Below are 27,467 nucleotides of genomic sequence, written 5' to 3' on the forward strand. Positions count from 1 at the left end.
GTTGTCTACAAGGATGGAAACAAAATCAGCATGGAGGAAGCATTAGTTACTAAACACAAATCAATCTTTTTTCTTTTTTCTTTTTTTATCTAGCTATACACTCTGTCACTATCAGAGGCGTGGTTTCTGGGCAGTGAGTCTTCATTCTGTAGGTGCAAGATGGGCTCATGTCTGACAAGCAGGAAGATGAGTTAGGGACATGCAAAAAGTAAAAAGAGAATTTATTAAAATTCCTGAGTATAAATCAAACCACATTCTAATGGATGAATCTCACAAACACTGAGTAAAGGAAGCCAGACACGAGAGAACGTTTTACACAATATCATTTACGTAAAGTTCAAAAAGGCAAAATTAACCTTTGTTGGGGGTAGGGGTGTGAGAAACTGGACAGGGTTGCTAGGTTGTTTTTGGGTGCTGGAAATCTAAGTGAGTTCATCTTGTGAAAATTCACTGAGTTTTTATTTAACTTCACGATTGGTAAGACTTTATGATTTGTAGACTTTGCTGAATGTGTGTTATACTTCAACAAAAAGCTCTTTTTTAAAATCCTAAAATTTTCTCTTTGATTTGAAAGAAAATTAGTTTGACATTTTCAACTATTATATATATGGATTTTATCTGAATTAATTTGGATCATTCTTGCCTTGATTACCTTGATATTCTGGAATATGAATGTTCTAAAATTTTTATTTGTCACTGCTGATACAAACCTGGTCTACTATAATGAAAAATGAATTGCCCAAAGTCAACTTCATACTTAATAAAAATACTTGAATATATAGAACAGAGCCAAACTCACACGTGCATCTATGTATAACTTCATGGAAATGGAAACAGAATGATTTACTATCTGAGCATCCCTGCTGCAGAAACATCTGCTCACTGAAGACAAGAAGTCCATGCATTAGGAGCTGGCAGACACTGGATCTACAGTTGGGAGCTCCAGAATCTCTTCTTGGCTTTGCAACACCCACACAAAATGTCACACCTCTCTTCTCTATGCCTCAGTTCTCCATGTGTAAAATTAAGAGAAAGCATATGAATGAGAGGCTGTTTTGGAAAGGGTGTGGAGTGCCTGATGAAATGTGACATAATTATCATTATTTAAGAAAAACACTGAAGATTACCACTAACAAAAATGATGGCTAGAAGTAGGACTGTCATATCTGCACACAGTAGAGACAACTTGTATGCAAAACAGATGCATGAAGGAAAGAATGGGAACCATGAGCCTGCATTGTGGGGAATTCTTTTGTCAATAAATTCTATTGAGATGAAAATATGTTCCACAGGGAAGGAGCGCAAAAATCATTCTGGTGGGAATAGATCAAACTGATAAATGGCCACAGTCCTAGTTGGCCATGAGCACTAACAAATGCTACCTCTGAGTTTTTTCCTGATTTAGCAATTTCAATTGTTAGCTCATCCCAACATGTTGTTACAGAAACAACAAACGTCCTAATTTTTGCATTCCCACAATTCTAATAACTATATATATCTTGTTCCATAGAATCAAAAAGTTACTTTTGAATTGTTTAGGCATGTTCTGAATATAATCATTGAATTTTCACTTTCTGGTTTCCTTTAAGAGTCCAGAATATTTTCCTTTTAAATTGTTGCCAGGGATGTGACCTTGAACCTGGCTTCAGCTGTAGAGAAACTACGATTGGTTTAGGGAAAGAATGAATTACTACTATTCCTAGAGCAGAAGGTCTCAAAGGTCTATATTGCCCCCAGTTGTTCATATCACCATCTTCAGTAACTCACTGAAAGTCAGATTTTGGGAACATTTTTTGGAAGCAAAGGAGAGACAGAAGATGAAACACCATTAGCATAACTGCTGACACTTCAATTTCCTTGAGAGGGGCAGTACTTGGGGTGTCAGAACCATAAAGAGCAAAAAGCTCAAAACAGAATGAAGATTACTTCTGCAGACTGACTAGAGAATTTCCTTAGTTTTAGGAATTTTCCATGGAATTTATGAGAGGCCCTCAGCCATTCATTTAGGAAGTCCCATCCACAGACACAATGAAATCCATTCATATACTGACTTAAACAAAAGATGACCTTTACCAATCCCTTGGGCAATTTCAAATATATCAATAAAGAACATGAGCAAGCAATAACAGTACAGAGAGTTAAGATATTTTTTTCCTCTGACGATCTTACCTTTTAGCTTTTGCTGAGATGGGCGCCAAGTTTTTCTTTCCTGATCAAGCTTGCTGCATAGGGGATCTGTAAGATAAAAACAAGCAAAAGCACCCAGGTAAGCTAAATTTGGAGACAGATGTATAATGGAGTCCCTTCATCATGCCTAACAATCTGAATGCCAATGGATCATCATTGAGGAGAAAAGGTATCCATCTGCTCAGCGGTATGGGCTTCTGTGGTATAGCATTTCTAAGGCCTGTTAAAAAGCACATCAAGGACAGAACAGGTGATCATACTGGATTCATGCTAATCTCTGAGGTTAATATGTGATATTTCACTTTTTTTTTTTTTTTTGTCGGTTTTTTTTTTTTTTTTTCGTGACCGGCACTCAGCCAGTGAGTGCACCGGTCAGTCCTATATAGGATCCGAACCCGCGGCGGGAGCGTCGCCGCGCTGCCAGCGCAGCACTCTACCAAGTGCGCCACGGGCTCGGCCCGTGATATTTCACTTTTAAAAGTTTTTAAAAATTTGCACTTAATATTATGCTATTATTATTTTGTATTTAGGTACAAAAACTGAGTTACAATGTTATAATGTATGCCGGAGGTTACAAAATAAGAATGTGATCACAAATTATTTCAATGCCATCCTTCAGATTATTAGAGCAATTTCTTTATAAAATATGTTATGACTATAAATCACAAATAAGACTAACTAATTAAATGCAAACTATTACTCTGGGTAAATTCCCAATAACTAGTAAGAAGCATCAGAAATAACTGCACTGAATGGAAAATATGACCCTTGAGAATTCTACATGGATGTACTTGCTAAGTACTTTGAATACTGGGGTTTTAAATGAAAGTGTATCACATTTGATATGCTACTTTTCATTAGAAAATTCGAATGGTTGAAATGGACGACATGTATTATTTAGATTTTCCTTTCCACTAACCCCAGTTAAGTTACTCTATCCTTATGCTGTGTATCTTCATCATTACAAGGCTAAACTCAGGATTCTAAAGATTTAAATCTATTTTACATTTAAAGAGATGAATATTCAGCCTTCTAGAATGTAACATGAAATACGGCTGTTACGTAAAAGCAGTGAGAGAAATAAAATTAAAATTATTTTCATTCAATTAGAAAATATTTTTGAATACTGTTATATGCATTCCCCACATTCCCCACATATTGTGTTTTGCTCTCTTGATCCACCAGTCCACACACATGAGCCTTTATTAATGGGAAGGAGCCACAAATCTACAGTGATGTTAGTGACTAAGATGAACTGGACTATTTTACCACAGGAACTAGTCCGTTGAACCAAACAGTCTTTAAATGCAGAAAAAAGGATATTAATATAATTATCTTGCTATTTTGATAAACAACCACAACAAACACATCTGATAAAGAGCATAGATAGCAGCATTAAAATTAATGATTCACAATATATATATTGGCAATATTGATTTGATCAACATATCTCAATGTTGAGCCCCCAAAATATGTATAATCAATTTTGATTCAATAAATAAAATAAATAAATAATGATTCACATAGTAATATAAAAAGTTCAGTGTCCTAATCTTGTGTTTTACGACGTGGGCTGAGATCAGCTAGATAACTATGACAAGGATAGTTACATAGGGACCTACTCTAGTTACCTCTTCTTCTCACTCTAGGTTATGCTACACCTGCAATTTACAGAGATGCCTTGAATCTTGGTTTTTCATTATGGCACACGCTGCGATAGGCCAAAGCACGTGGGTCACCTCTCTCTTTAGATGTGTGATATAACAGAGCCTTGAATGGAATTCTATTCTTTAGGATAAAAAGAAAGAATGTAAACATTTTGGGCATATTACCAATAAAATGTGTTTGTGCCACTCTCACATTTAGAAAGGGCCTTCAACATTAAGATTAGATACCACAAGATTTAGTAAGTGTCTGTTCTGTGTCAGGCACTATGAGAGTGAAGTTAACATCACCACTGACCATCTCATCCAAGTGAGTAAACTACTCATTCTAACCCCAGGAAAACTGCACGAAGGGCACTACTTCCAGAGCTAAGTCAAAATGCCCTTTCTTTTCTTTCTTTTTTTTTTTTTTTCAGAAACAACAATATAGCATTTCATTAAGGTAGAAGCTAAAAAAAAAAAAAAAGGACTTACAGAAGGAAAAGGATATTTCCAAGTAAGCACATTTGATGCCCAAAGCTCAAGGGTGGAATTTAGTGGTGTGAAGAATTATTCCCACTCAAACGTTGATTCTTGCATTTAATTCATTAAAACAAAATGAAATAAAAGCCCAACAACAAGACAAAAAAGCAAAAAGCTGTGAGCTGAGAATCATGTATTTTAAATTCTAAGTCCCAAATCATGAATAAGTAAAGATTATATTAGCACATGACCCAGTTGTTTATGAAAACTATGCTATTTCGTTGATTCCAAAATGAACTTTTTCCACTCACATTTTAATATCTCTGAAACTGAATGTATTATAATTGAGGCTATCTTAGAATTAAAGTTGGAAGCTTTTCTCCTTATGATTCATCAATTAATGGTGCGTCCGACAATTGATGGTGATCCAGAGTCTATAAAATGCAATTTTGAATTTGTAGACACCTCAGCACACACTTCCCAACTTGAGCTCAGGATTCTAGAAGCTCCATTTAAGCTAGTTATTCAGTGCAAATCTCCTACAACAGGACTTACGAAAACTTTCTTTTCATTTTGACCAGTTTGGAAATCACCATGATTGGCATGGACAAAAAAATTCAGGGTATTACACAACTTCTAAGTTACCTAGTTGGCTTTAGTAGATCAGAAGTATTGTGCTCTTACCAAAAAAGATAACTTCTTAGCATGTTTCAAGAGGGAGTTAGTCTGAGTTCAGACATTCAGGCAAGCCAACATCTCAAAAGGAGCGCGGTGAGAAGGCTACATAACTAAGGAACAACTGATTGCATTGTCAAGATGCATGGCAGTAGACCAATACCTGGAAAAAGTAGCCAAAGTATGTCTACTGCTAAAGAATCTTAAGGCAACTTCTAAGGTAAGGAAGTTCAGACTTGCATCCGGTCCCCTGACTTACAGGGAGCTCCTTTTAATGCATATTCAGATACAAAACCCAAACCCTCTAGTGGTTCAGGGATCTTTTTCTAAAAATATAGTGCAAAAATATTAACTGTTCTACGTAACTTTTTAAAAAACGATGTAAAAAATATTTTAAAAACTCTCTGGGTTGAGATGGTAGAAATCTGGCCAAGTTCCTATCCTAATGAATACTGGAGAACCTCCAAGAAAAGACCTTATTGTTGAAGAGCTGTGTCCTCCTCCGGCAAGAGCTATCACTCCTTTCCCTGGGAAGAAACACTGTGCTCCTACCATTGGAAGTTGTAAACTGCTTTTTTACAAGTCCACAGTGAATAAAACATTAGTACTAAATCTATTGGCTGAACATTATTTTAATTGAGGCTTTTAATGAAGAACTTTGAAACCAGTTCCCCTTAGCTGAGTGTGACTGCAGTGCTCTGGAAAAACAGCAGAGGGCACTTCAAGATTAGCACATTTTTTTGATCAACACTGTGGTAGCGATCTGACAAGTTCAAAGGATGTGAATCTGGGTCTAGCCATTTATCATGTGCTCTGCATTGTAGCTTCACAATGTCCTTCAAGAACTATGACTAAAAAGATGTCTTCAATAAACCTACAGTAGTAGCTTATACATAGATGCACTTCCTTAAAAAATTATTGCTAAATTAGCAATGAAAAAAAAAGGTTATCGAGGTATCATAATAGCCTCAGCTCATGTTGTAAATTATTATATTACAATCCTTGGGAAAACTTTAATCAAAAGATTATTCACTGAGTGAGATATCTTCAACTTCAATCCGGACGGATAATGGATTTTATTTTTAAAATTGAACAAATTTCTCTTAGAATCACAATTGATTTGTGAATGAAAAATCCTTTACCCCTTGTAATACTAAAAGCTTACACTTTTATGAACTTGCTAGACTATAAAACTTTTGTATTTGATTCACAGTGACAAAAATATATTCCTTTGTTTTGCATAAATAAATCTGGCTTAGTAATGCAAATGCTATAAGCATTTGACGTTTTTTCGTGACCGGCACTCAGCCAGTGAGTGCACTGGTCATTCCTATATAGGATCCGAACCCGCGGCGGGAGAGTCGCTGCGCTCCCAGTGCAGCACTCTACCAAGTGCGCCACGGGCTCGGCCAATGCTATAAGCATTTGAAAACCCAATGCAGGGGTGAGGGATTTTAACACAAACTGTGTTAAGTACTACAAAACTCAAATTTTAAGCTTTTTTAAAAGTTAGCTTGTGGCCATATACAAATGTTAAATAAACTAATTCTGCATATGTTTTAAATCTCACATTGAGATAAATGCATTCATTTATAAATGTACAAAGAGAGTTCATTGTTTGACGCTATAGTCATCACAACTTTGTATTTAACCAAGTGGAAAAAGAAGCAGTGGTGCAGAAATTATAGTCAGCAGAGAATCTAAAAATGCAGAAGCCAAAGAAATTCATAAGTTTTCTTTCTACAGCAATGACACCCAAGATGCTTTCCATATAAGTATTTAGAATAGGAACACTGTATAACAACACAGGGTAAATTCTTTGTAGGTCTATGGGAATCATTACAAAATATGACAGTTTTAATACATTTGAATTCTCCATGATTGCAGGATAGGGTGGGTTTTTATTTCATCTAAAGAAAAAAATGCCTATTCTGTAATATATGCTCTGTAAACTTTAAACACAAAATAATTTTCAGTGAATTGTTCTATTCTCAGGAAGCAAAGCACGCAACCATATCAACTGATGAATGAAAGCATTCAACTAAAATATCGAGAAAGCCAGTAATTAAGATACTTTGCAACTTCTTGATAATCTTTAGACAGAATTTTCTAAAGACATTTTCCCCCAAATGATGGGGGAAATTTGCTAAAGTAATAACAAATCATTATTATTTAGCTGAATGAGGGACTAGATAAATTTTTGTTCAAGTAACATTGAGTCTGCTGCCTCAATTCTAAAGCAGACAGTATAATGTAGATGCACGTCCTTCCTGCACAAAAATATCTTTAGCCATCAGGGCTTATATAGTTCCACTATTATAGGCACTACTTTGAGAAGGGCCATGCCATTAAATTGATTACTTTTATTGGCATAGTATTTTATAGCTTGCGTGTGCATTTCATGTGTATTACTCACTTGCACCTTATAATATCCCTAACAGGGCACTAGGTTAAACAAGCCTTACAACAGTTCCCTTTTGGTGGAGGAACTGACACCTAATGAACTATATGGTATGGGTCTTGAACCCAAGTTTGCAGACCTTAAAGCTCATGTCTCTTGGTTGCAGACAACACAGTAATACAGTTACACAGTAATTCAAGTTCCCCATAATTCACTAGTATGCCTTCCTTTAGTCATTGCAGTAGGAGCTGCTTGGCATAAAAGAACATTTGAGGAAATCAGGACCAAGTCAAGGAAATTTGGAAAAGCATGAAGAGAACTGCTAGGAGTGTATCAGAGCTGGGTCAGGGGCACCCATAGGTGGTGATGTTTACTGATATCTATTTGATGCTAGAGACTGCGCTAGGTGATGGAGGCTGCATGAAAAACCTGGACATCTTATAGTAAGGGACACAAAAGAAGGGGAAGAAGCAGGAGGGACAAATCATTTCTATTTCACCAATTCTCGTGTTGTTAGAATATGCCTTTGTGGATTTCAGAAATTATTTGGTACTGACAGGGTTGGGGGAAAAATTCTAGCTTCTCCCAAAATATTTAACTTGCTACCAGGAATAGTTTACTACCCAGAGGAGTGTTAATTAATAACACTTGTCCAGACAGATAAATACATGATGATAAAATATTTTGCAATACAGTATAATAAGAATGTTTAGTAATACCAATCTGTATCTTCCACATACCAAATACATCAAAAGACATGAGACATTTTTTCTTCTATCAATACTATCTACATATTACATGGATGCAATATTATTTCCTCTAATAAGGAAATCAAATATCAAAGAAAATTAAGACATTAAGTTCACATAACTGGCCTTAAGTAGGGACACTGAAATAAATAGATTCCTTTCCTAATAATGTCCATTTTGCTACAATCACTGCCACCCCGAAATCACAATTTTTTGTTGCATGTGTGGTTATTTATGTTTTAAGAATCTGACAATAATGACCTGTGTAAAATAAGTAAGGTCTTAAAATTTTATATCCCCTACCTCGTCTTATATTTAAATTCTTCCTTTGGACAAAGAAAACACCAAGTACGAGTGTATTCACAGTAAGCAATTGTAGCTCTTATCTAGGAATCAAAAGCTAAGAATAGTAGATACATATTTTGTAACCTCTGAGGGAGATTTGTTACAAATCGATTAAGAAAATTCTCTGCTCCCTAGTGAATTTAGCAAACAAAAGTAACACACAAACAAAATCAACACAAGGAGAAAGATCCTGTTTAAGCGGCATCTTATGCAGTGGTTTTCAAAACGGATAGTTGTTAATGAGCACTTGAGATCAAAGAAAAGGAAAACCGCAGGGGAAGTGTTAGTTACCAGCAGCACGTGTAACAGAGCCCCCAGAATGGAGAAAACATCATGTAATACAAGATTGCTCTAAAAATGTCTCTCAGGAATCTCCATTAACACGGGCATGATTTCTCCAATGCAGAAAGGAAACATTAATAACCATCTTTCTTAAGTCACTTTGACAAAGATACCTGGCTCTAGATAAGACAAGTGTGTATGCATAGACAAATGCTTAATGATTTAAGGATAACATGGATCAGCTCAAAAATGTCAGGCAACCCCAATTATAGTAATCATGCTGAGAATACCACTACGGATCAGTATATATCTTTACACCGGTGATTAAAAATATCTTGAAAATATTGAGCAGAAATTTTCTTCCCATTGTACTCACGAAAATGAGGAAACTTGGGAGACTACTTTAAAAGCACTAATTAGTAATACTAGATGTATCTGCATGGGGACAAAGGGTGAGGAATTCAGAAAACAAGCAAAAAACTCCAAACACAGCACTACATGTATCACACATCTTCCTTTTTTTCCCATATAAATAGATCTTATTCAATGTCCACTTTTAGAAATGATTAGGATAGAGTAAGACACTTCATTTGGAAATAATTTGTTTCTTTTCATCATTCTTTAAGTGAACTTAATTGGTTAATTGTGTTTATACTAAGTTCTGTTGACAGTGGAGGGCCTGGCTCAGGTCTGCGTAGAAAAGGAGGGGAGGATGAAAGATAATTGCTCTTCACTAAGCTTCCAGTACATCCCAGCGCTGTGTTCAGAAGTTTGCACAGTGGCAGAAAATACAGGTACCTCTGGTTCACACACAGAGACAATTTACACATCTGTCTATTAACACATGGTAGGTAGTTACATTTAGAGGAAACATACTGACACATCTGTTTATCCTGTGTCTAAGTAAATCTCTTGGTAATTAGCATCTAAACCAGCTGAGAGGTAAGTGGACCAAAGGATTTCACAACAAACACATGAACAGTTTCATACATATTGGGTGGTTTGAAAACAAAGCAATGAAGTTGCATTTATTTTTACATAGAAATACATCTTACAATTTGTAACTGTTGCACCATTTCTTCTCGGTAGGCTAGTTCCCTTTTCATCTGATCCTGAAAATTATCTGGTAGGAGAGAAAAATAGAGAAAGAAATTAATTAAAGTGCAGAATCTACTTTTAGTATATTTAGTAAAAATATTACTGACAGTCTCACATACAGGTCTTCCCCAATCAGAAAAAAAAATTTTTTTTTTAAAGTAAATAATACGATTGTTTAAAGAAATGTTTTCAACATTCTATAATTGAATCAGAACAGACAGTAAACTCTAAGAGGGTGAGGTCTTTTTCTTAATTTCACAGTATCTCATGCCCCATCTAGTCTAACTGAATCCCTTGCATATGATAATTACACAGAAATGTCTGGTGCAATCATGGTCTCTAACCTTTTGCACATTTGTGCAAATCACAAATATTGAGAGCTCTCACTGTCTTCAGAAGTCCAGAGCAAGTGAGGGGGTGGGTCTCAGATAGAGCTGATCACAGGAAATGCTGATGCCTGTGCATGGAACGCCTTCTGGGTAAATAAAGAAGGTGGGTCTGTGAACATGCCTGCCTGGCTTCACTGCCGCTCATCTCACTCCTGAGAGGGACAAATGTACTGTGGCCTGACTCTCCCACCCAGCAAACTCTCTCACCCCCTATCAGCCTTATTTTATGGTCTTGCTTTGGCCTGGTACTGTGCTACAGACCTTGCCTCAATTTGAAAAAGGGAGAACTTTAAGAGATATTGTTATGCATAATATTTTTGCTATTCCACATATTGATCATTTTAATTGCATTTAAGGAAAGAAATGACTTCCAAATGTATAGCACAGCATTGCACCTTCTCCATGTGGTTTTTTTTTAAAGTGTGGACTTGGCTTACTTTGGCTTTTTCTGCCTTAAAGGAGACAATAACACAATTCCATATTGAACTTGTGGTTGGTAGGGCAGCAGCTTGGAGAAACCAGAAATTTCATCATTATCTTTTCCTCTCCTCTTCCTTTCACGTCTACAGCCAACTGGTATGTGAACCCTATGTGTTCTACCTCTGTCCTCTTCTCTCCTCATCATTGTTACCTCCCAAATGCAGGTGCCTCTTCCCTGCATAGTTTTCCGACTGGCCTTCAGTCCCTGCCTCTCCAAATCCATTCTCCTGATTAAAAGCCATCTATGGCTTCCCATCACTTCAAGATAATAAATCCTTTACCACTCATGAGAGTCTGGGTACTCAGAGATTAAAAGACTTTGCTCTTTCTATTTTTTTGACTTCTACCTTTTCTATACTATTTGAATTCTTTCCCCAACCCCAAGCATGTATTATAATTTATTTCTTTAAAAAACCCAATCCCTATTCTCACCTGTAATTTGATGTGAAAGGCATTGAAATACAAGGGTGGAGGGAGGAACTCTCATTCTCCCGGGGAGTTAAGGAAGAGAAACTGCTTGAGGAGAGGTGTGGCGAACAGCATTCTACACAAAGAGGTGGGAGGAGGAGACGGGGAACTGCAAGGGGCTCAGCTGGCTACAGCAGAAGAGGAGACCCTCTGCACCCACCAGCCACCAAACCCCTCTCCCTCTATTAATGCATGCATAATTCGTACTATGATTCATTGTTTACATCTGTCTCCCAGCTAAACAGTGAGTTCTTGGGGGGCAGGAAGTCACATTTTTAAGTGTACAAGGCCCACTTACAGTACTTGGCACTCAGCAGGGGCTAGTTAATAAATGAGGAGTGAGAAAGACACTGAAGGATTTACCAGAAGATCTGGACTCTGCCATCAACAGTGACTGCTTTGCTTGGGGGCCTCAAACCTGTACCTGAGGAAACAAGGGTGTGGGACGATGTGCTCTTTAAGGTCCTTTCTTGCTCTAGCATTTTAAGATTTCATGACAAGACAAACTGACATAGCTGGGCTCTGTCTTTCCTGTGCTGGGGAGGGAGGAGTGGGTGATTTAGGTTTTCACCAAAAACGATTAGGGGTGAGGTACTATATGTGAGGAGCTCTACCCATCCCACCACCTCAGGATGCTCTGAAGATGGGTCAAAGCCCACAGGCTGGGCACAGGGCAACTGGGGAACCAGCTCTCCACAAACTGCCTTTGTTCCAACAGCATTGGTCCTGTATCCTGGCCCAAACGCCTCCAGGAAGATCACTGTGTTTTCAGACATAGAGCACATCCCAAGCAGGTCTTCCTCTGTGAAGGACAGAGCTCTCCTGTGAGCCTCAGTACGTTCCTCTATCCCTCTAGGGATTTAAGGTGCCTCTGACCAGGGTGGTAAACAGAGATGTATTAGAAATGAGGGGCTGCTTGAAGCTCACCAGCCTGGAGCACCTCCCCAGAAACCCAGAAGATTTTGATTTTGAAGGAGAAAATAGCCAAGGGAAATCTGGAGTGAAATGAACACTGCTTCTTACTTAATTAACTCATGCTCATTGCTCTATGCTGGTACACTTAATACAGTTCCTAAGTTAAAATGAAAAGAATGAAGCCATTAAAGTATTAGGAAAAACTGAAAATATTTTTATAAGATTGGAGGGGGAAAGGGTATCAAAGGCAAAAAACAAAAAGAAAAGATGTAAAACTTTGGTATGACAATAAATTACAAATTAAACTCCCCAAACAAAAAAACATCATAATCAACATAAAGGTAATTGATACAAACCAAAGAATATTTGCAACACATCCAAGAATTAATATTTTAGTATATAACAAGTTCACACAAATCAATAAGAAAATGAACACATAAGAAACATGGGGAGAAAATATAAATGGGTTTTCACAAAACATACAAATGGGCGAGAGGCATGTGAAAAGCATTTAACATCACTAGCTGTGGAAAAAAGGAAATAAATAATAAGAGGTACTATGTGTATTTTCCATTTACATTAGAAAAAGATGATACGGGCTGTTCTAAGGATGAGAATATGAATTAGAACAACTTTTCTGGGAAGCAACTTTAAATTATATATCAAGAGCTTTAAAAAGTTCATACTCTTTAACATGGTGATTCTTTTAGGAGTTTACCCTAAGGAAATAATAATGGATATGTGCAAAGATTTAGCTACAGTGGTGCCCACCATCTAAAACTTGGACAAACCTTAATGTCTAACATAAAAGTACATTCATAGACTGCTGTGTAGTAATGAAAAGAGGCACAGTTTAAGTGGGGAATAAAAGGGGTAAAATGTGTATCAAATATTTTGTTTTGTTAAAAAAAAAGATTTAACGTGCATTAGAAAGTCTAAAACTCCAAAATGTTAACACTGGTTATTTCTAGGCAGCAACATCATGGGTGATTTTTGTTTTCCTCCCTTTATATTTCTGTATATTTAAAATTTTCTACAAAAATGATGTGTATAACTTTTGAGATATAAAGATTGTTAATTGAAAAACAAACCGAAAAAAGGTAAAATTTTTGCTATGTTCTAAAGGTTGATAAAGACACAATTTAATTAGACATTAAAAAATCATTAAGCCAATTTTTCTAATGAGAAACACTTAAAACTCAACTATTTTTGGAAAATGATAGTATAAAAGGAGGTAGCTAAGAAAAGCACTGAAGTGCAGCGTTCCAACCAGCAAGGGCTGTGCACTGCACACAAGGATGATTTGAAAAGCCAAAGGCTTTTCCAAACAGCAGTAAAAAGTATCCAGCCTACATTCCTGGGACCATAAATAAGAAGGGCACCCATGTGGTACGTCTGGTTCACATGGGAGATCCGACTCTTCAAGCTACAGGCTTTGGGGGCTCATTTTGTTTCCACTGTCTTCATTTGGTTAGCACTGTTTTCAAACAACCATGAAAACTTTTGATCTGTACAATATTTTTGCAATTCCCCCCTTTCCTCTTCCAGAGGATGCAACAAAAAGAAAGAGGAAGAAAAGAAGAAAACCAGTGAACACAAAATGAATCCAGTAACAGTCACAAGTGAAAGATGTGGACGACCATATTCAGGTAGATGAGATGTCATTTTTTTTTTTTAATAAGAAGTAATCTTAGTAATTTGAAAGAGTAATTTGATGGAAGAGTAAACTGATAACATTTTAGATAAACTGTACTAAAGATTTCCATAAAGCCTCATTTATTATTCCTTCCCTGTGATGACCAACTGCCCTTTCTGCTCAGTTCTCTCAAGTGCCATGAATTTGTCACCATACCCACAAATCTAAGGACTGAACTCATGAGTCCTGGCTAATCTCCTTTATACAACAGTCTTCAATGATCCAATCTCATTCTTCACTTAGTTTTAATCTCTTCAAATATGACACCAACATTTCTATCAACCATTTACTGAGAGTATGTTGTGTACCCACACTACGCCATGTGCTGTAGGCGGTAACAGAAGAACATTCTGAGTAGCCCTTTCCTGAACCTATTTACTGCACAGTGGGGTAGATGAGAGTAAGAAAAGGGAGACAACAGAGGAGGAGCCAACACAGAACACTTGTGGAACTAGAAATAAACACAGTAGGACTTCAGAATAGGGTGCCCACTGCAGGAGTGGGAAGGTTTCCTGGAGGTGGTGAAACTTGAGCTGTGTCCCAAATGAGAAGGAGGACCTGGAAGGGGAGAGGCATTCCAGACTAGAGAAACACAGTGTACAGAGGTGGAAAGCAGGGGAGAGAGTGGTCTGCCAGGTAACTGGAGCTGGGCAGGGGGGAGGAGTGGGAATGAGGCTGGAGAGGCAGGTTGAGCCAATTATGGAGGGTTTTGAGAATCAGTTGGGAGTTGACTTACGTACAACATAAAAAGCAGTACAGAATCACTATAGCTTCTTGAGTGGAAGACTTGGTAACAAAGGCAGAGTTTTAGGATTAACAGCAGCAGGCAGAAGGGGCTGGAGTGGAGAAGGGAGCTGCACAGGACACCCTGCTGCAGGGATGTATGGGAGGGTGAAGGTCTTCTTCATTCATTACCACCTTTAGCAGGTCCCAGGTTCAGGACTAGGCTCTGAGGTTACACAGATAGCTAGTGGGAAGAAAGTAAAACAAATACAAAACTACAGAAAAAAGGATGAATGCTATAATAAAGGAAGTATAGGATGTTGGAGAAGAGAGGAAGAGGAGATAGATTTGCTAGGTGATATAGTTTAGATATGTTGTCCCCTCAAAGCTTATGTGAAATCTGATCCCCAACTTGGCAATGTTGGGAACTGTTTGGGTCATGGGGGGCAGATCTCTCATGAATAGATTAATGCTCTCCTTGGGGGGTGGGGGGTGGTTAATGAGTGAGTTCTCACTCTGTTAGTTCCCATGAGGGTTTGTTGTTTAAAGGACCCTGGCACCTCCCTCTCTCACTCTCTTGCTTCCTCTTCCCCTGTGGTCTTGCACATGCTAGCTGCCTGCCACTTTCCTCCATGAGTATTAGCAGCCTGAGGCCCATGTCAGATGCAGCTGTCCCAGGATTGTGAGCCAAATAAACTTCTTTTCTTTAGAAATTACCCAGTTTCAGGTATTCTTTTATAGCAACACAAAAATGGACGAATACACTAGGGAAGGTGTACACAATGTGGTGGCAAAAATGACTTCTAGATTTACAGTTGCAAAAATGATCAGACCAGTCATTAGTGGGGAAGTTTCAAATGGTGCCATTCAAGGTCAAATTTAATCATTTACTCCTGCCCAATCAAACATGACTATCACTATAGAACATGTTTGACCAGCCATCCTATTGTCATATCAATGTGACCAACCCATTTCCCCAAACACCTATTTCTACCCAATGCTAGATTACATTTCCCTCACCTTTCCTTAGAATGCCCTCCCTACTTCTCATGTCCTACCCAGTTGTCAGTTAAACTTATTGTCTGCTACCAAAACAAGTTTCACTGCTTGTTCCATCCTCCATAACTACAGACCAATAAATTTCTAGAAATTCTGTTTCCTAATATTATCTGGTTTACTATAAAGTCCCTGCAGGAATGTAAGCATCAAACTTTAAAATAACAAATAGCAGTCAAGACTTATTGGTAATTACTATAAATCCATCACTATGCTAAATGCTTCATACATTTTGCTCAGTCTCTCAGCAACCCAAGGAAGCAGGCAGTAAGTACTATTGTTTCACTGTTGAAAAGGAGGTTAGGACACTTGCCCAGGGTTACTCAGCTGGTGAGCGGTAGAGTCAAAGTCCAAACCTGGAGCATGGTTAACCACCGTGCTTCTCTGCCTCCACTCTCATGGGAAATGCTGGCTGTGCCCTGCTGTTCTAGCTACTCTGCCCCTCCTCATATTTCCCCATCAGGGTCATGCATCAGTACTCACAGAGACCAGCTCTGGAAGCCTCTGTCCCAGCAAGTGTAGAGACTTGCTTTTTCCTCCTCGTCCAACCTCTGCCCCTCAAGTATGGAGATGGATTTCATTCTTTCTCCTCCTCCTCCTTCTCTTACACCCTCTTCCTCCTCCTCCCCTCCCTCTTATCTTTATTCTTACCCTCTCCATGCCCAGGATTCATCCCCGTGGTCCTCATTAGCTCAGAACTACAACAAGAAGCCCAATATTTGGACCCAATTTTAGAAATGCCTTTCTAGACCTCAATGAGGAACTTCTCCTCTTCCCACTCTGCTCCATCGTCACCACCATCACTGCAGCTGACATTTACCAAACACTCATCCTGTGCCAGGTGTGTGTGCAGCGCTTCACACAGATTGTCTCATGTAGTGCCTTCATCCTGCCATGAGACAGGAATTACCTGCTTCATTTTACAGTTTCCAAGGTCGTACAACCAGCAAGTAGCAGAGCTCAAAAGTGAGCTCAGGTCAGGTGGATTTTTGAGCCTGGATTCCTAATTGTCACATGCTATGGCTCCTAGCCTAGGTCCCCAGAGCTCTAAGCGAACTGGATTTTAAGTGTTGTGACTGTGAATGTCCCCTCACCTCCTCGTAAAAAGCTTTGCAAAACACTCAGAAGGATTCCTCTATGTTTCCTTCCCATGTGGCTTTACAAAGTTCATGTTTCCCCTTCTCATCTGAGTGAATCTGAATCTGTCTGCTAGCTTCACAGCCCCTCACATTTAGTTAACAAGCAGATAATGTGAATTTGCTATTTTCCTCTGTGTGAAATTGACTGCCTCTTTGTGGTGTGTCTAAACCACACATTATTCAAACTTGGGCACACACATGCCACTTCCTTGGTCAGCGGAGTATACTGAAGACAGAAAAAGAGGAAATTTTTGCTGTTGTTTAATTGAAGTGTTTCATATATGTGGCAATTACAGAGGATTCATATTAATTCAGATCAAAATGAAGAACGATAGGTCTGAATTGAAAATGGCCAATTGTACTGTAACATTCTAATATTTTTTAGCAGAAACATGGTGTACATGTTGTATGACAGAACAGTTAAGAAAGTGTATAAATTATTGTGAATGACTTAATTCTTTAAAATGATTATTAATGGGATACATTATGGCTACACTGGTTTCATGGGGAGTGAGAAGGGCACGTTAGAGATTCAGTGGGACTTGGGCTTACTCTGCTGGATCTAAAAGCAGGGATTTGCAAACTCAACAATTAGATAAACATGACATTACTGGGAAACAAATCATTCAGTATCTGTACATTGCTGCAAGGAATGGTGCAGTCTTTCTTAAGATACAGCTTTAGAAGTCAGAGAATCCTGGATCCTTTTGAAGACCCTGTTTCTTAAGGTTTCAAAGATATTTTTAATGTTCCTCCTCATCTTGAAGATACAAATGTCATGGTGCTCTCAGTACACTGTTAAAAGCTATTCAATCTTATTCTAAGGCCCAGCAGGCATTCTTTGAACTTGAAGAACAGAAGAATTGTGAGCTCCACACATCCCTTGTAAATACAGAGAGATCACAAACTTGGCAAACCCTACCATTCCTTGTGGTCAGAGCTCTCTTCCGTCATGCAGTTACCTCTTTGTTTTCACACCTTACTAAGTGTTTTGGTGAAACTCAGTTTGACATGTTACCAGGAACCTGGTACTATTCAAAAACACTACCCAAATAGTCTTTCGGTAGTGCTGATTACATTTAGGAAGCTCTGGTGAATGCAGATCTTCAGGCTTATATTATTAATATTGTCACAGTTACAGAAAAGTCTTCTCTCAGATGCTGGTCTGTGGCTCTGGCACAGGAATTGTCAACTCGAGTTTTGTGATGCTTGGATTAATAATAGGGGCATGGTGACATTCTAAACAACTGTCCCTGAAAAATTAATTTTAAATGTATATAATTTAAAAAATAAGTTTGCATGCTATTTTCTTTCCTACTTTCTTTTCCCTGGAGAACGGAATATGACTAGTGAAACTCGAAAAAGCTTAAAAAACACTACTGTGATGCATCTGTCCGAATGTGACCCAGACCAGGGCAAGTGAATTTTATAAATCTGGACACCTACCATAAAATCCTTCTGAAATTCCAAGATTCTGGGAGTAGAACCAATGGTTTTGAGGTTACAATATCTCCTGCTCCCAAATGTGGAATGAAATTTTAACATTAAATAGGGATGGAAAATCCAAAACTACTAAAATGATACCCATTTCATTTAGTAAAATAGATTTGTATACATTAAATTATTAAAGTTTAAATCTTTATATTTATGCATATCTCAAGCACCAGGCAGCTATCCGGAACTATCTGAGAATAAAAGTTAATTATTCTTTTGTTTTTACTATCTTAGAGTATATAAATACCTGAGTAGTTCTTTTATTTTAAAACGTGTAATCTAAATATATCTGAATAGTTAAATATATCTACATATTTAATTATATATTTATACACATATTTTAAAATATATAACACAGACACACATATATCAATAAATTAATACCAAAATATTCTTGTAGAAAATTTTATCTGTGAGTTGAGCCAAAGCATAAATAAGAAAGACTAAAATTTATAAATATTTAGACAGACTTAGAATCATATTCTTAAGCCTAATAACAGAAATGTAATCAATCATCACAAATGCAATAAAATAAAAGTGATTTCTTACTGAATACTGGGAAAGATGTGTTTCCTTTTAACACTTGGAATTCTTGTTCTAGTCGTCTTCGTAAATCTATTTGTTCAAATAAAACCTTCTGAAGTTCTTCTAATAAAAAAAAAGTCATTTTAGTAATCTTTACAAATAACTCTCCAGAGAACTGTTATATATGGCAATTTATTATTATAAGACAAAATATTTTACCAGCTTAAAAAGTGTTGCATAGACATAGGATAGATTTTGTGCAGAAATCCATGAATATAAATCAATGTAATATATTATTTTAAAGTATTGTATTACAGTGTCATGTATTGATTGATATGTATGCATTAATCTCAATTATATCCACCCAATGGTCCATATATTATTCATATGTTGCTTGTCAAGCTTAAAATATGGCACAGAACAAAAATATCCTCCAATTATCTCCATAGTTTTTAAAGCTAAGAGAAGTTCTACAGAATCAAACTTTTCTTTACCTTTCCCCATATTTTCCACATCCTTTTTGAGCGAATGAGGTGAATTGGCTTCTTGAGTGTGTTCACCTTTTAAAAAGGAGGAAAAATATTGTTAGCTTTGTGTAGGCAATTTTCTGAAAGTTTTCCTTTTTGTTTTCTTTTAATATTTACAAGAGAGCTTATTTACTCTAACCTGAAATTAGAAGTCCTCAGAAGCAAATGTTGTTCTCATTTATTTGTGTACATGGTCCCCTGGACCATGGAGGGAGCTACAGAAAATAAAGGCATGGCCTGCCTGGCCTGCGGATGACAGTTCCTCCATGAAAGCAGATTCCTGCACTAGCCCCTCTCCTGGCCCCCCACCATTATCCATCTTTCACAAAAATGGTAACTGCGACATTGAGCAAAAGAGGAGGCTGGACAGTCAAGATTTCTAGTAGAAATCCAATCAGAGTCCGTCTCCTCCTTGAGGCGAGGAAGCCTGGTTTCAACTAGAAGGCCCTCAAGACCCCACAAGCAGGAGCTCCCCAGCCTTCTTGGGCCACCAAAATGTGGGGCAATGAAAAAGAAGTAGGAGGAGGCTTTGGTTGAATAGAAGAGAATTTATATCCTTCCAAGAGAATTTATTAGCCTGGAGGGGTTTCCTAATAACTGACAGTTTTTTTTTAAAAAAAACAACTTAAAATGGAGATGTGAAATAAGTTCTCTTACATTAGTTTGTAAATATTTACTTGCTTGCTGATAGTCTCTTAACTACTCTTTTACCATTAAAAACTATATTGTGGATAAAGGTTAGATTGTTGTTCTCACCTGTTTTGCTTATGTGCTAACTAGGATGATGGCAAGCTAAGAAAATGTATTTATCTATAGTCATAAATTGAGTCTACATAATCTAGAAATTTAAAATAAACCAAAGAAATCCAATCATTCAGTTAGTTAATCAGGATTTTTTTCAAATTTCAGTCTGATATCAGAATATCAACATAATTGAATTAAGCTTTCTGTTTCTGCTAGAGAGGTGTGGCAGTACAGACAAAGGTGCTCTGACCTTTCATGGACAACCCCCTCCAGTCACTTGGGCTTAGATCCCTCCTCTGCATCCTCAGAGCACCTTGTACACCTCGGGCACAGTGTGATTTGCTTACTCCCCTCCTCAACCATTAGACCGCATGCTACCTGGAGGTAGGGGCTCTGTCTTTTCTGTATGGCCAGTGCCTAGCACAGTGCTGGACACATCATAGGCACTCAGTGAAGTGTCTTTAGTTGTTACTCAAAGGGACCCCAGGAGTTATACATTCTAAATTATGATATGAGCCAGAATTCATCATTTCAATTCCATCCTTACTATTCATTTATTTCCCTCAGCAAGAATTGGAATATAATGGCCCCAGGCACTTGTAGGAATACTGGGAGATTTCATTGTCAAGGCAAAAATTTCTGCAAGGAGGGAAACAGTATTTCTTCCCAAAGCAGTAACCCATAGTGTCATGGACAGACAGGAAAATCCTTGACGTGATATTATGTCAATTCTGCAACATGATATTATAATTGCCAATTCTGCATTTCACTTGATGACAGTCAAGAGTGTGTGTGTGTGCACATGTGTGTGTGCACGCATGCGTGTGTGTGTATGTAAATACATATATGCAAATATACACATATACAAATATTCCAGAACTTATGCATAAATAGGTGAAGGAGCCTAATAATACTCTTGGCATTCCTAAGTTCCTTAGTGGTAGGCATTTTCTCCAATATCTAGATCATATTCACACAACCTCATTCCCATTCTCATCTTGGATGTGACCTCTCTCTACAGGTTCAGGTGTACTCTTGAACCATGATACCTTGGCTTTCTTCTCCATGTAATAAGAAAATAATGAGGAACTATCTGTGAAACATTTTAAACATAGACCTCAGTATGTTTCCTAAAAATACTATTATTTAAAGGAAGAATAACATGAAAATTGATAACAAAGCATTAATATGTAAACCAATAATAAGGGTTTTGAAATGGAGATGAATATATGTTATGTACAGTTTTGCCTAGTCTCAGTTAACCAGTTAAATGCATAGAAGTTTCATACTCATTTACAATATTGATTCTGAACAAGAGAAGAAACAAGCATGCATATATCTATGCATTTATCTACAGAGCATAACAAGACTGTAAAACTTTCTGAACCACTCAAAACATGATTTACATGAGATTGTTTATTCATGAATAGGCAATTCTAGAATTTCTAGTTCTTATAACATTATAGACCAGATTCTTTTTGACTCATTCGTATGTTTTGTGGACTGTTTATCTTATATTACATTTCAATTAGGTAATTAAACTTAAAAATTAAAATTTGATATGTAAATATTTCTTTTCCAATTCCCAATTAGTAGCTTTACATAGGTATAAAACCACCAAACAAGTAACTAGTAAATGAAAACTATGTTAACCACAGGCAAATCTACTGATGACCTTAATAATAAGCTATTCATCAGCTTTGTGGAGGTTTTATTAATATCTTGTATCAATGTCTATTTCAAACAGATATTTTACTCCCACTTCTGGGTAAAATCTGCCAGTTATGAGCTTAGAAGTTTCAAATGTCTCACTTTCAAAGGGTTTTTAAAAATGGATAAATGTTAGGTAAATAAAGAGCACAGAAGCTTCAGCTGCCTTTTATGTGTCTTTTACTGGACTGTTGCCTTTTGTATATTACTAATCTATGAAAACCAGATTGTTAATGGTGGTTAAAAATGACCTCTGGGAGACTAGATGTTTGTTCACTATTACTGTTAATGTTTTCCATCTGGTTAAAAAACAAGGCAGTCTAATACTAGATTAAATAAATGCGATTCAGTTGACAATGAACTTCAAATTCTTATAAATATTCCATCAGGTTAGATGCATTTTACTTTTTCAAAATTAATTAATGGGTTTGGGGACATCCAAAAATGAAAATGCTTGCTTTCCTTGCCTCTATATTCCCCTTTTTAAAAAAAATTACAAAAAGGGTGGTGGGAAGCATACAGACTTAATTGTGTAGAGGTATAGGTGAGAAAATTACATGTGGAAAGAATACCCTTCTTGGAGGCCTGGCCTCAAACATGTCTTAAGTCAGACTATAGAAGAAAACAGGTCAGTGGTTTGAAGTTGGAGAGTAATGGGTAATTAGGACGTAAAATGCATCCTGTGGACAGCTGCTGCTTAAGGGGGCTTCTACACGAGCACTCCACAAGTGCACAATCACAGGAACAGTTCATGGTGACTTGCATGGTTTCAGTGAATCCTGCTCGCTCTGGGAGGGCAGAGGCAGCCTTGTGCCAAATCAGATAAACTACACCTCTCTGAGTGCAGCGAAAGGCCCTGGGCTATGAGATTCCTGCTTTCCTGGTCTCTCAGGGTCCTCCAGCACTGGATGGCATTCCAGGTGAATTTCCACCCCACCCTTGGTTCTGCCCTCACAGTCATTAGAAACTGGAAGTATGAGAGATGGATGTGAGAATGTGCCACCTGAAGCAGACTTGAGCAGTAAATAGTAAATAAGGAGGAGACTGGGATATACAAAGAAAAAAAAACCACAATAGGAAAAACAGCTAATAGAATTCCTTGGCCCTACCTTTCAAGGCACGAGAGAAATTACTTTCTTTTAAATATCATGATACACCTCTGCTCAAGAACCCACAATGGCTCCCCATGGTCTACATCAAAGAATGCACTCTAAATTCCTCTCCAGGAGCCTCCAGATTCTCCCACAACCTTGTCCCACCCATTGAACTGACCTGTCTTTCTCCATCGCCAAACACAAACCTTTTATCCCAGTCAGGCCTTTATTTCCCACTTCTGCTGGCTGGCTCTGCCTTCCTTTGTTTCCCCTGCTTAAGGTGCCCTCCCCTCTCTTTCCTGTCCATCCAAAATCAGAAGGCCATCCAAGTCCCTACTTGTTTTGGACTGAATGCTTGTTTTCCCCCAAAATTCATAAGTTGAAATCCTAACCCCCAAGGTGATGGTATTAGGAGGTGGGGCCTTTGGGAGGTCATTAGGTCACAAGGGCTCTACCCTCTTGGGATTCATGCCCTAATAAAAGAGGCCCCAGAGAGTGCCCTTGCCCCTTTTCCCCAGTGCAAAAACACAGCAAGAAAATGGCTATCTAGGAAGAGGAAGAGAACCCTCATCAGACACCAAATTTGTGGGTGCCTTGATTTTGAATTTCCCAGCTTCCAGAACTGTGAAAAATAAATGTTGTTTAAGGCACCTGGCCTACAGTATTTTTGTTATAGCAGCCTGACTAGACTAAGACACTTCTCTTCTGTAAGCCTTTCTCAACTTCTGCAAATCCAACCGATCCATCCTTCCAGGGCTGAAGGTCTAAGTGCTTATCATTTTCACTCTGCCCCTTTGCACCCAATAGTCTAGTGTTTTACCTACATTAGTATGGTCTGCCCCAGCTGGAAAATATGCTTTCTGAGGGCAGGGAGATCCTTCTCTACAGGTAACCCTATCATGCCTGCCATAGACAGGCATACATACAAATCCATTCTACAAATACTTGTTCTACTTTATTTAATTCATTCTGATTTCTGAAAGACATGCCAATTAATTCTATTATAAAGTTTCAATTGTCATGAGGAGTTTTAAAGCACTAATTCACTCTTATGAATGAAAAAGCACATTTTTGATCCATTTGTATGTTCTGACTAAATCAGACTGACTCTATATTTCCAGTTTACTGGGGAAGTTTGTGATGTTCCAATACAAAATGTTTTGTTCCCATCGCACATTTTGAAAATTTTTCTTAGGGACAAACAAAATGACAGCCCTAAATGTTAGCCAAGACATAAAAATATTAATTAACATATGCCTCCTGTGGCCTCCAACAGCAAAAATACCTTACATTTTTAGAGCTCATTTAATTATAAGAGCCAAATGAGTAGGTCAGATGACCTATTGTGTTGGTGGACATGGGACAGGGGGAGAAGCTGATTAAACAGAGATTATTGCTCTCAAGCTAAACTCTGAATTCGATAACTAAGATCATTTAAATACTGTACTCTGTATGTATAGAGGGTATACTACTTCCATACGGTACAATAGGAAACTCCTGGCATATGAATGAAGAATACAAAATTTGGCATTCATCCATTCCTTCTACGGAAATACATTCTCTCTTCTTTTCCCTCCTTTCAGTCCCACTTGGTTTCCTACTACCTGTCTTGGCTTGTCTCCCTTTTAAATTCTCCCTTGAGCCTGCAACCAGCTCCCAAAGGCCCTGTCACAACCAGCAGTCCCAGGGACTAGCAAGTTGCTTATCACGGAAAGGGCCTCTATGTTCTCCCAGTACTACTGCTGACGACACTTGAAAAACATTGAGAGAATTTTTCCTTTTATAGAAGGACCTTGTATTTTTGAACTGCACACTCAGAGGTAAATTTAGTAATGAAACTTATTTTGGTTTCAGTCAGTGTCCATGCACATGATACACGTGCACTCTAACATTTGTATGAAAAGTGATAATTTCAGTCAAGCATCCAGATGTTTCCACAGTTTATGGACACGCCTGTGCTACTGTCTGCATTCTGGTACAGGGGAGAAGGCACATCCTGCACATGAGGCTGTAAGTGGTCTCTGCATGCTGTTCCGTCGTGCCATCTGCCCTTTCAGGATGGGCTAAGGTTCCGCCTTCTTGTCTCCCATCAGCCTCAGCACAGGGCCTGGCCTCTGTTGAACAGAGACTCCATGTACATGTTTAACTTCCAGACAAACTCTGAATTTGAATAATTATTCTCAGTTTATAATTTCTTAATTGAGATTTTTTTTTTAAGTTTATTTATTTATTTATTTTTTAATTTTATTTTGTCGATATACATTGTGGTTGATTATTGTTGCCCCTTACCAAAACCTCCCTCCCTCCTTCCTCTCCTCCCTCCCCCACAACAATGTCCTTTCTGTTTGCTTGTTGTATCAACTTCAAGTAATTGTGGTTGTTATATCTTCTTCCCCCCCCCGTTTTTTTTTTTTTTGTGTGTGTGTGTGTGTGTGAATTTATATATTAATTTTTAGCTCCCACCAATAAGTGAGAACATGTGGTATTTCTCTTTCTGTGCCTGACTCGTTTCACTTAATATAATTCTCTCAAGGTCCATCCATGTTGTTGCAAATGGCAGTATTTCATTCGTTTTTATAGCTGAGTAGTATTCCATTGTGTAGCCTCTCACCATACATTAATTGAGATTTTCTGAAATTTTTAATCTTCTCTTTCTCTAACAATCTATCTCAGAGATATAATTTGAATGAGGTCAAAGTTAATCTATAGTTCGTATAACTAGTCCATTTAAGAATAACCAAAATTTAGCATAATATATGGTTTAGAGAGGTTTTTAAGAACACTTTGCATTAAGGCATTCAAAAATCAATTACATGTAAAGCTAGGTTAAATAATTTTCTCCTCTATCAGTGGAAATAAATCTGCTAATTTCTTGGTGTTAAATTCTACATTAAACTACTTCTCGTGTGATGTTTGGCACTTTAGTGAGGTTACAGAAGAGAAAAAAAAAATACCACTGGAAAGGCCATCTTACAGAATGAACTAACTAAATATTACTCCATTAGCAAAAGAAAGGAATAAGTACAAGATTAAGTAATATTGGTGGGATTATAGTAAACTAAGAGTTACGGCTAATTTTATAATCCATGATCAAAATTTATCATGAGTTGCATACACATTGCTTTTTGAATCAGTATACTAAATATCTTTAGTGAATCTTGAGTCCGTCTCGAATTCTCTTGAGTTTTAGGACTGGGATGTGTGTTAACGCTATTTAATATTTTCTTTCTGCGAAGTTTTTCATTGTTCCTCTCTATCTTCTGGAGCTCCATATAAACTTTAAAAAATCATTAGTAAGAAGGGAAATTTTTCATAAATAAAAAGATATCTGAAATAGGGGGATTATTAATTTTGAATACATATATTGAAAGAACTCAAAAAGCATTGTACATAACCAAATGTAAATTAGAGGTGGGAGGTTTCATGAAATTCTACAGGCAGATAAACCAAGGCACAAAGTAGTTAAAGTCACCTAGTAAGCGAGAGAATTAAAACCTACATCTACTAGTCTGCTTTTAAGAACTTTTCTTCTTCTTTGCTTTTTTTTAAAAAGAAAAAAATCCTTAAGCATGTTCTGAAATAGAATGGAATAATAAATCAGAGCACCTCATCCGCTATATATTCATGAGAAATGTAATTGCTTCTTACTATTCTCAGAAATCCATCCATAGCATATTAAGTACACTAGAGAATCATACCAGTGAAAATCAAATTGATTTTTAAAACTTCTATACATATAACAAGATGCAGCCACGCTTAGAGTCCAATGGTGCTGGCATTTCTACAATGAAAGGGATTGAAAAGTGGGATGACTCCACTCCACCTGCTTTGCTTGACTTGCAATAGCTTTGAGCCGTCTTACCAGCTTACCTCACTGCATTCAATTTCAAATCACTTAACTTCACTAAAGTTATTCAAAACGAATATGCAAAATCTTACTCTGGGATTGCAAGCAAAATACTTGTCACATATTTTCTAGTACATAATATTTTAACCAAACTACCATCCCCCTAATCTATCTGCCTTGGTTTTGAGCATGGGTCTAATTTTAAAGAGCTCTATAGATAAAAGTTCTACTGGCTTTTAATGAATTTTGACTGCTTTAAAAACTTGTTTAGGGGCTGGCCCATGGCTCACTTGGGAGAGCATGGTGCTGACAACACAAAGTCAAGGGTTAAGATCCCCTTACCAGTCATCTTTAAAAAAAAAAAAAATTCTTGTTTGGTCCCTCTAATTATAAAGAATTGTAATTATATCTGTTGTGTGTAAGGTTAACGACCATTATTAACAGGGAGGTTTCTAAAAAATCATTCAAAAATGCAGTCTTTTCGAAATTACTGAAAAGTAAGTTACCAAAAAGACTGAAAGATTGGAGGAAGGCTAAACTTTACTAAAATGATGAACTAAAAAACCAACTGGAACTCAGTATTTTGCTACAATGAATTTGTATGAGGGGTCAATTGAGGCAAGTATCAATCATTTAAAGGTGTCTATATCATTACTTGAAAAAAGTCATAAAAATTTCCTGAGAAGCTACGTTTATGATTGCCATGGGAGTGAAAAATTCAAATCAAAATAAAAATTGCATACTGACTTATCAGGCAGTTTGAAAGACATTTTATTCTTCTGTGTTATAGCTGTGAT

At 37.4% G+C, this 27,467-nt stretch overlaps 1 protein-coding gene across 1 annotated transcript in view; it reads right to left on the reverse strand.

Moving 5' to 3' along the window:
- Positions 1–2,172: 2,172 nt before the first annotated feature.
- SKOR2 (SKI family transcriptional corepressor 2) overlaps positions 2,173–27,467 on the reverse strand; it is a 33,458-nt gene continuing 8,163 nt past the window's right edge. Inside the window, exons 4-7 of the mRNA XM_063077490.1 lie at positions 19,243–19,308; positions 18,773–18,871; positions 9,821–9,888; positions 2,173–2,235 (exon numbers count right to left, since the gene is read on the reverse strand). Coding sequence (XP_062933560.1) covers positions 2,173–2,235; positions 9,821–9,888; positions 18,773–18,871; positions 19,243–19,308 — 296 coding nt within the window. The remainder of the gene's footprint in view (positions 2,236–9,820; positions 9,889–18,772; positions 18,872–19,242; positions 19,309–27,467) is intronic.

Source organism: Cynocephalus volans, chromosome 13 (genome assembly GCF_027409185.1).
Source record: "Cynocephalus volans isolate mCynVol1 chromosome 13, mCynVol1.pri, whole genome shotgun sequence".
NCBI lineage: Eukaryota > Metazoa > Chordata > Mammalia > Dermoptera > Cynocephalidae > Cynocephalus > Cynocephalus volans.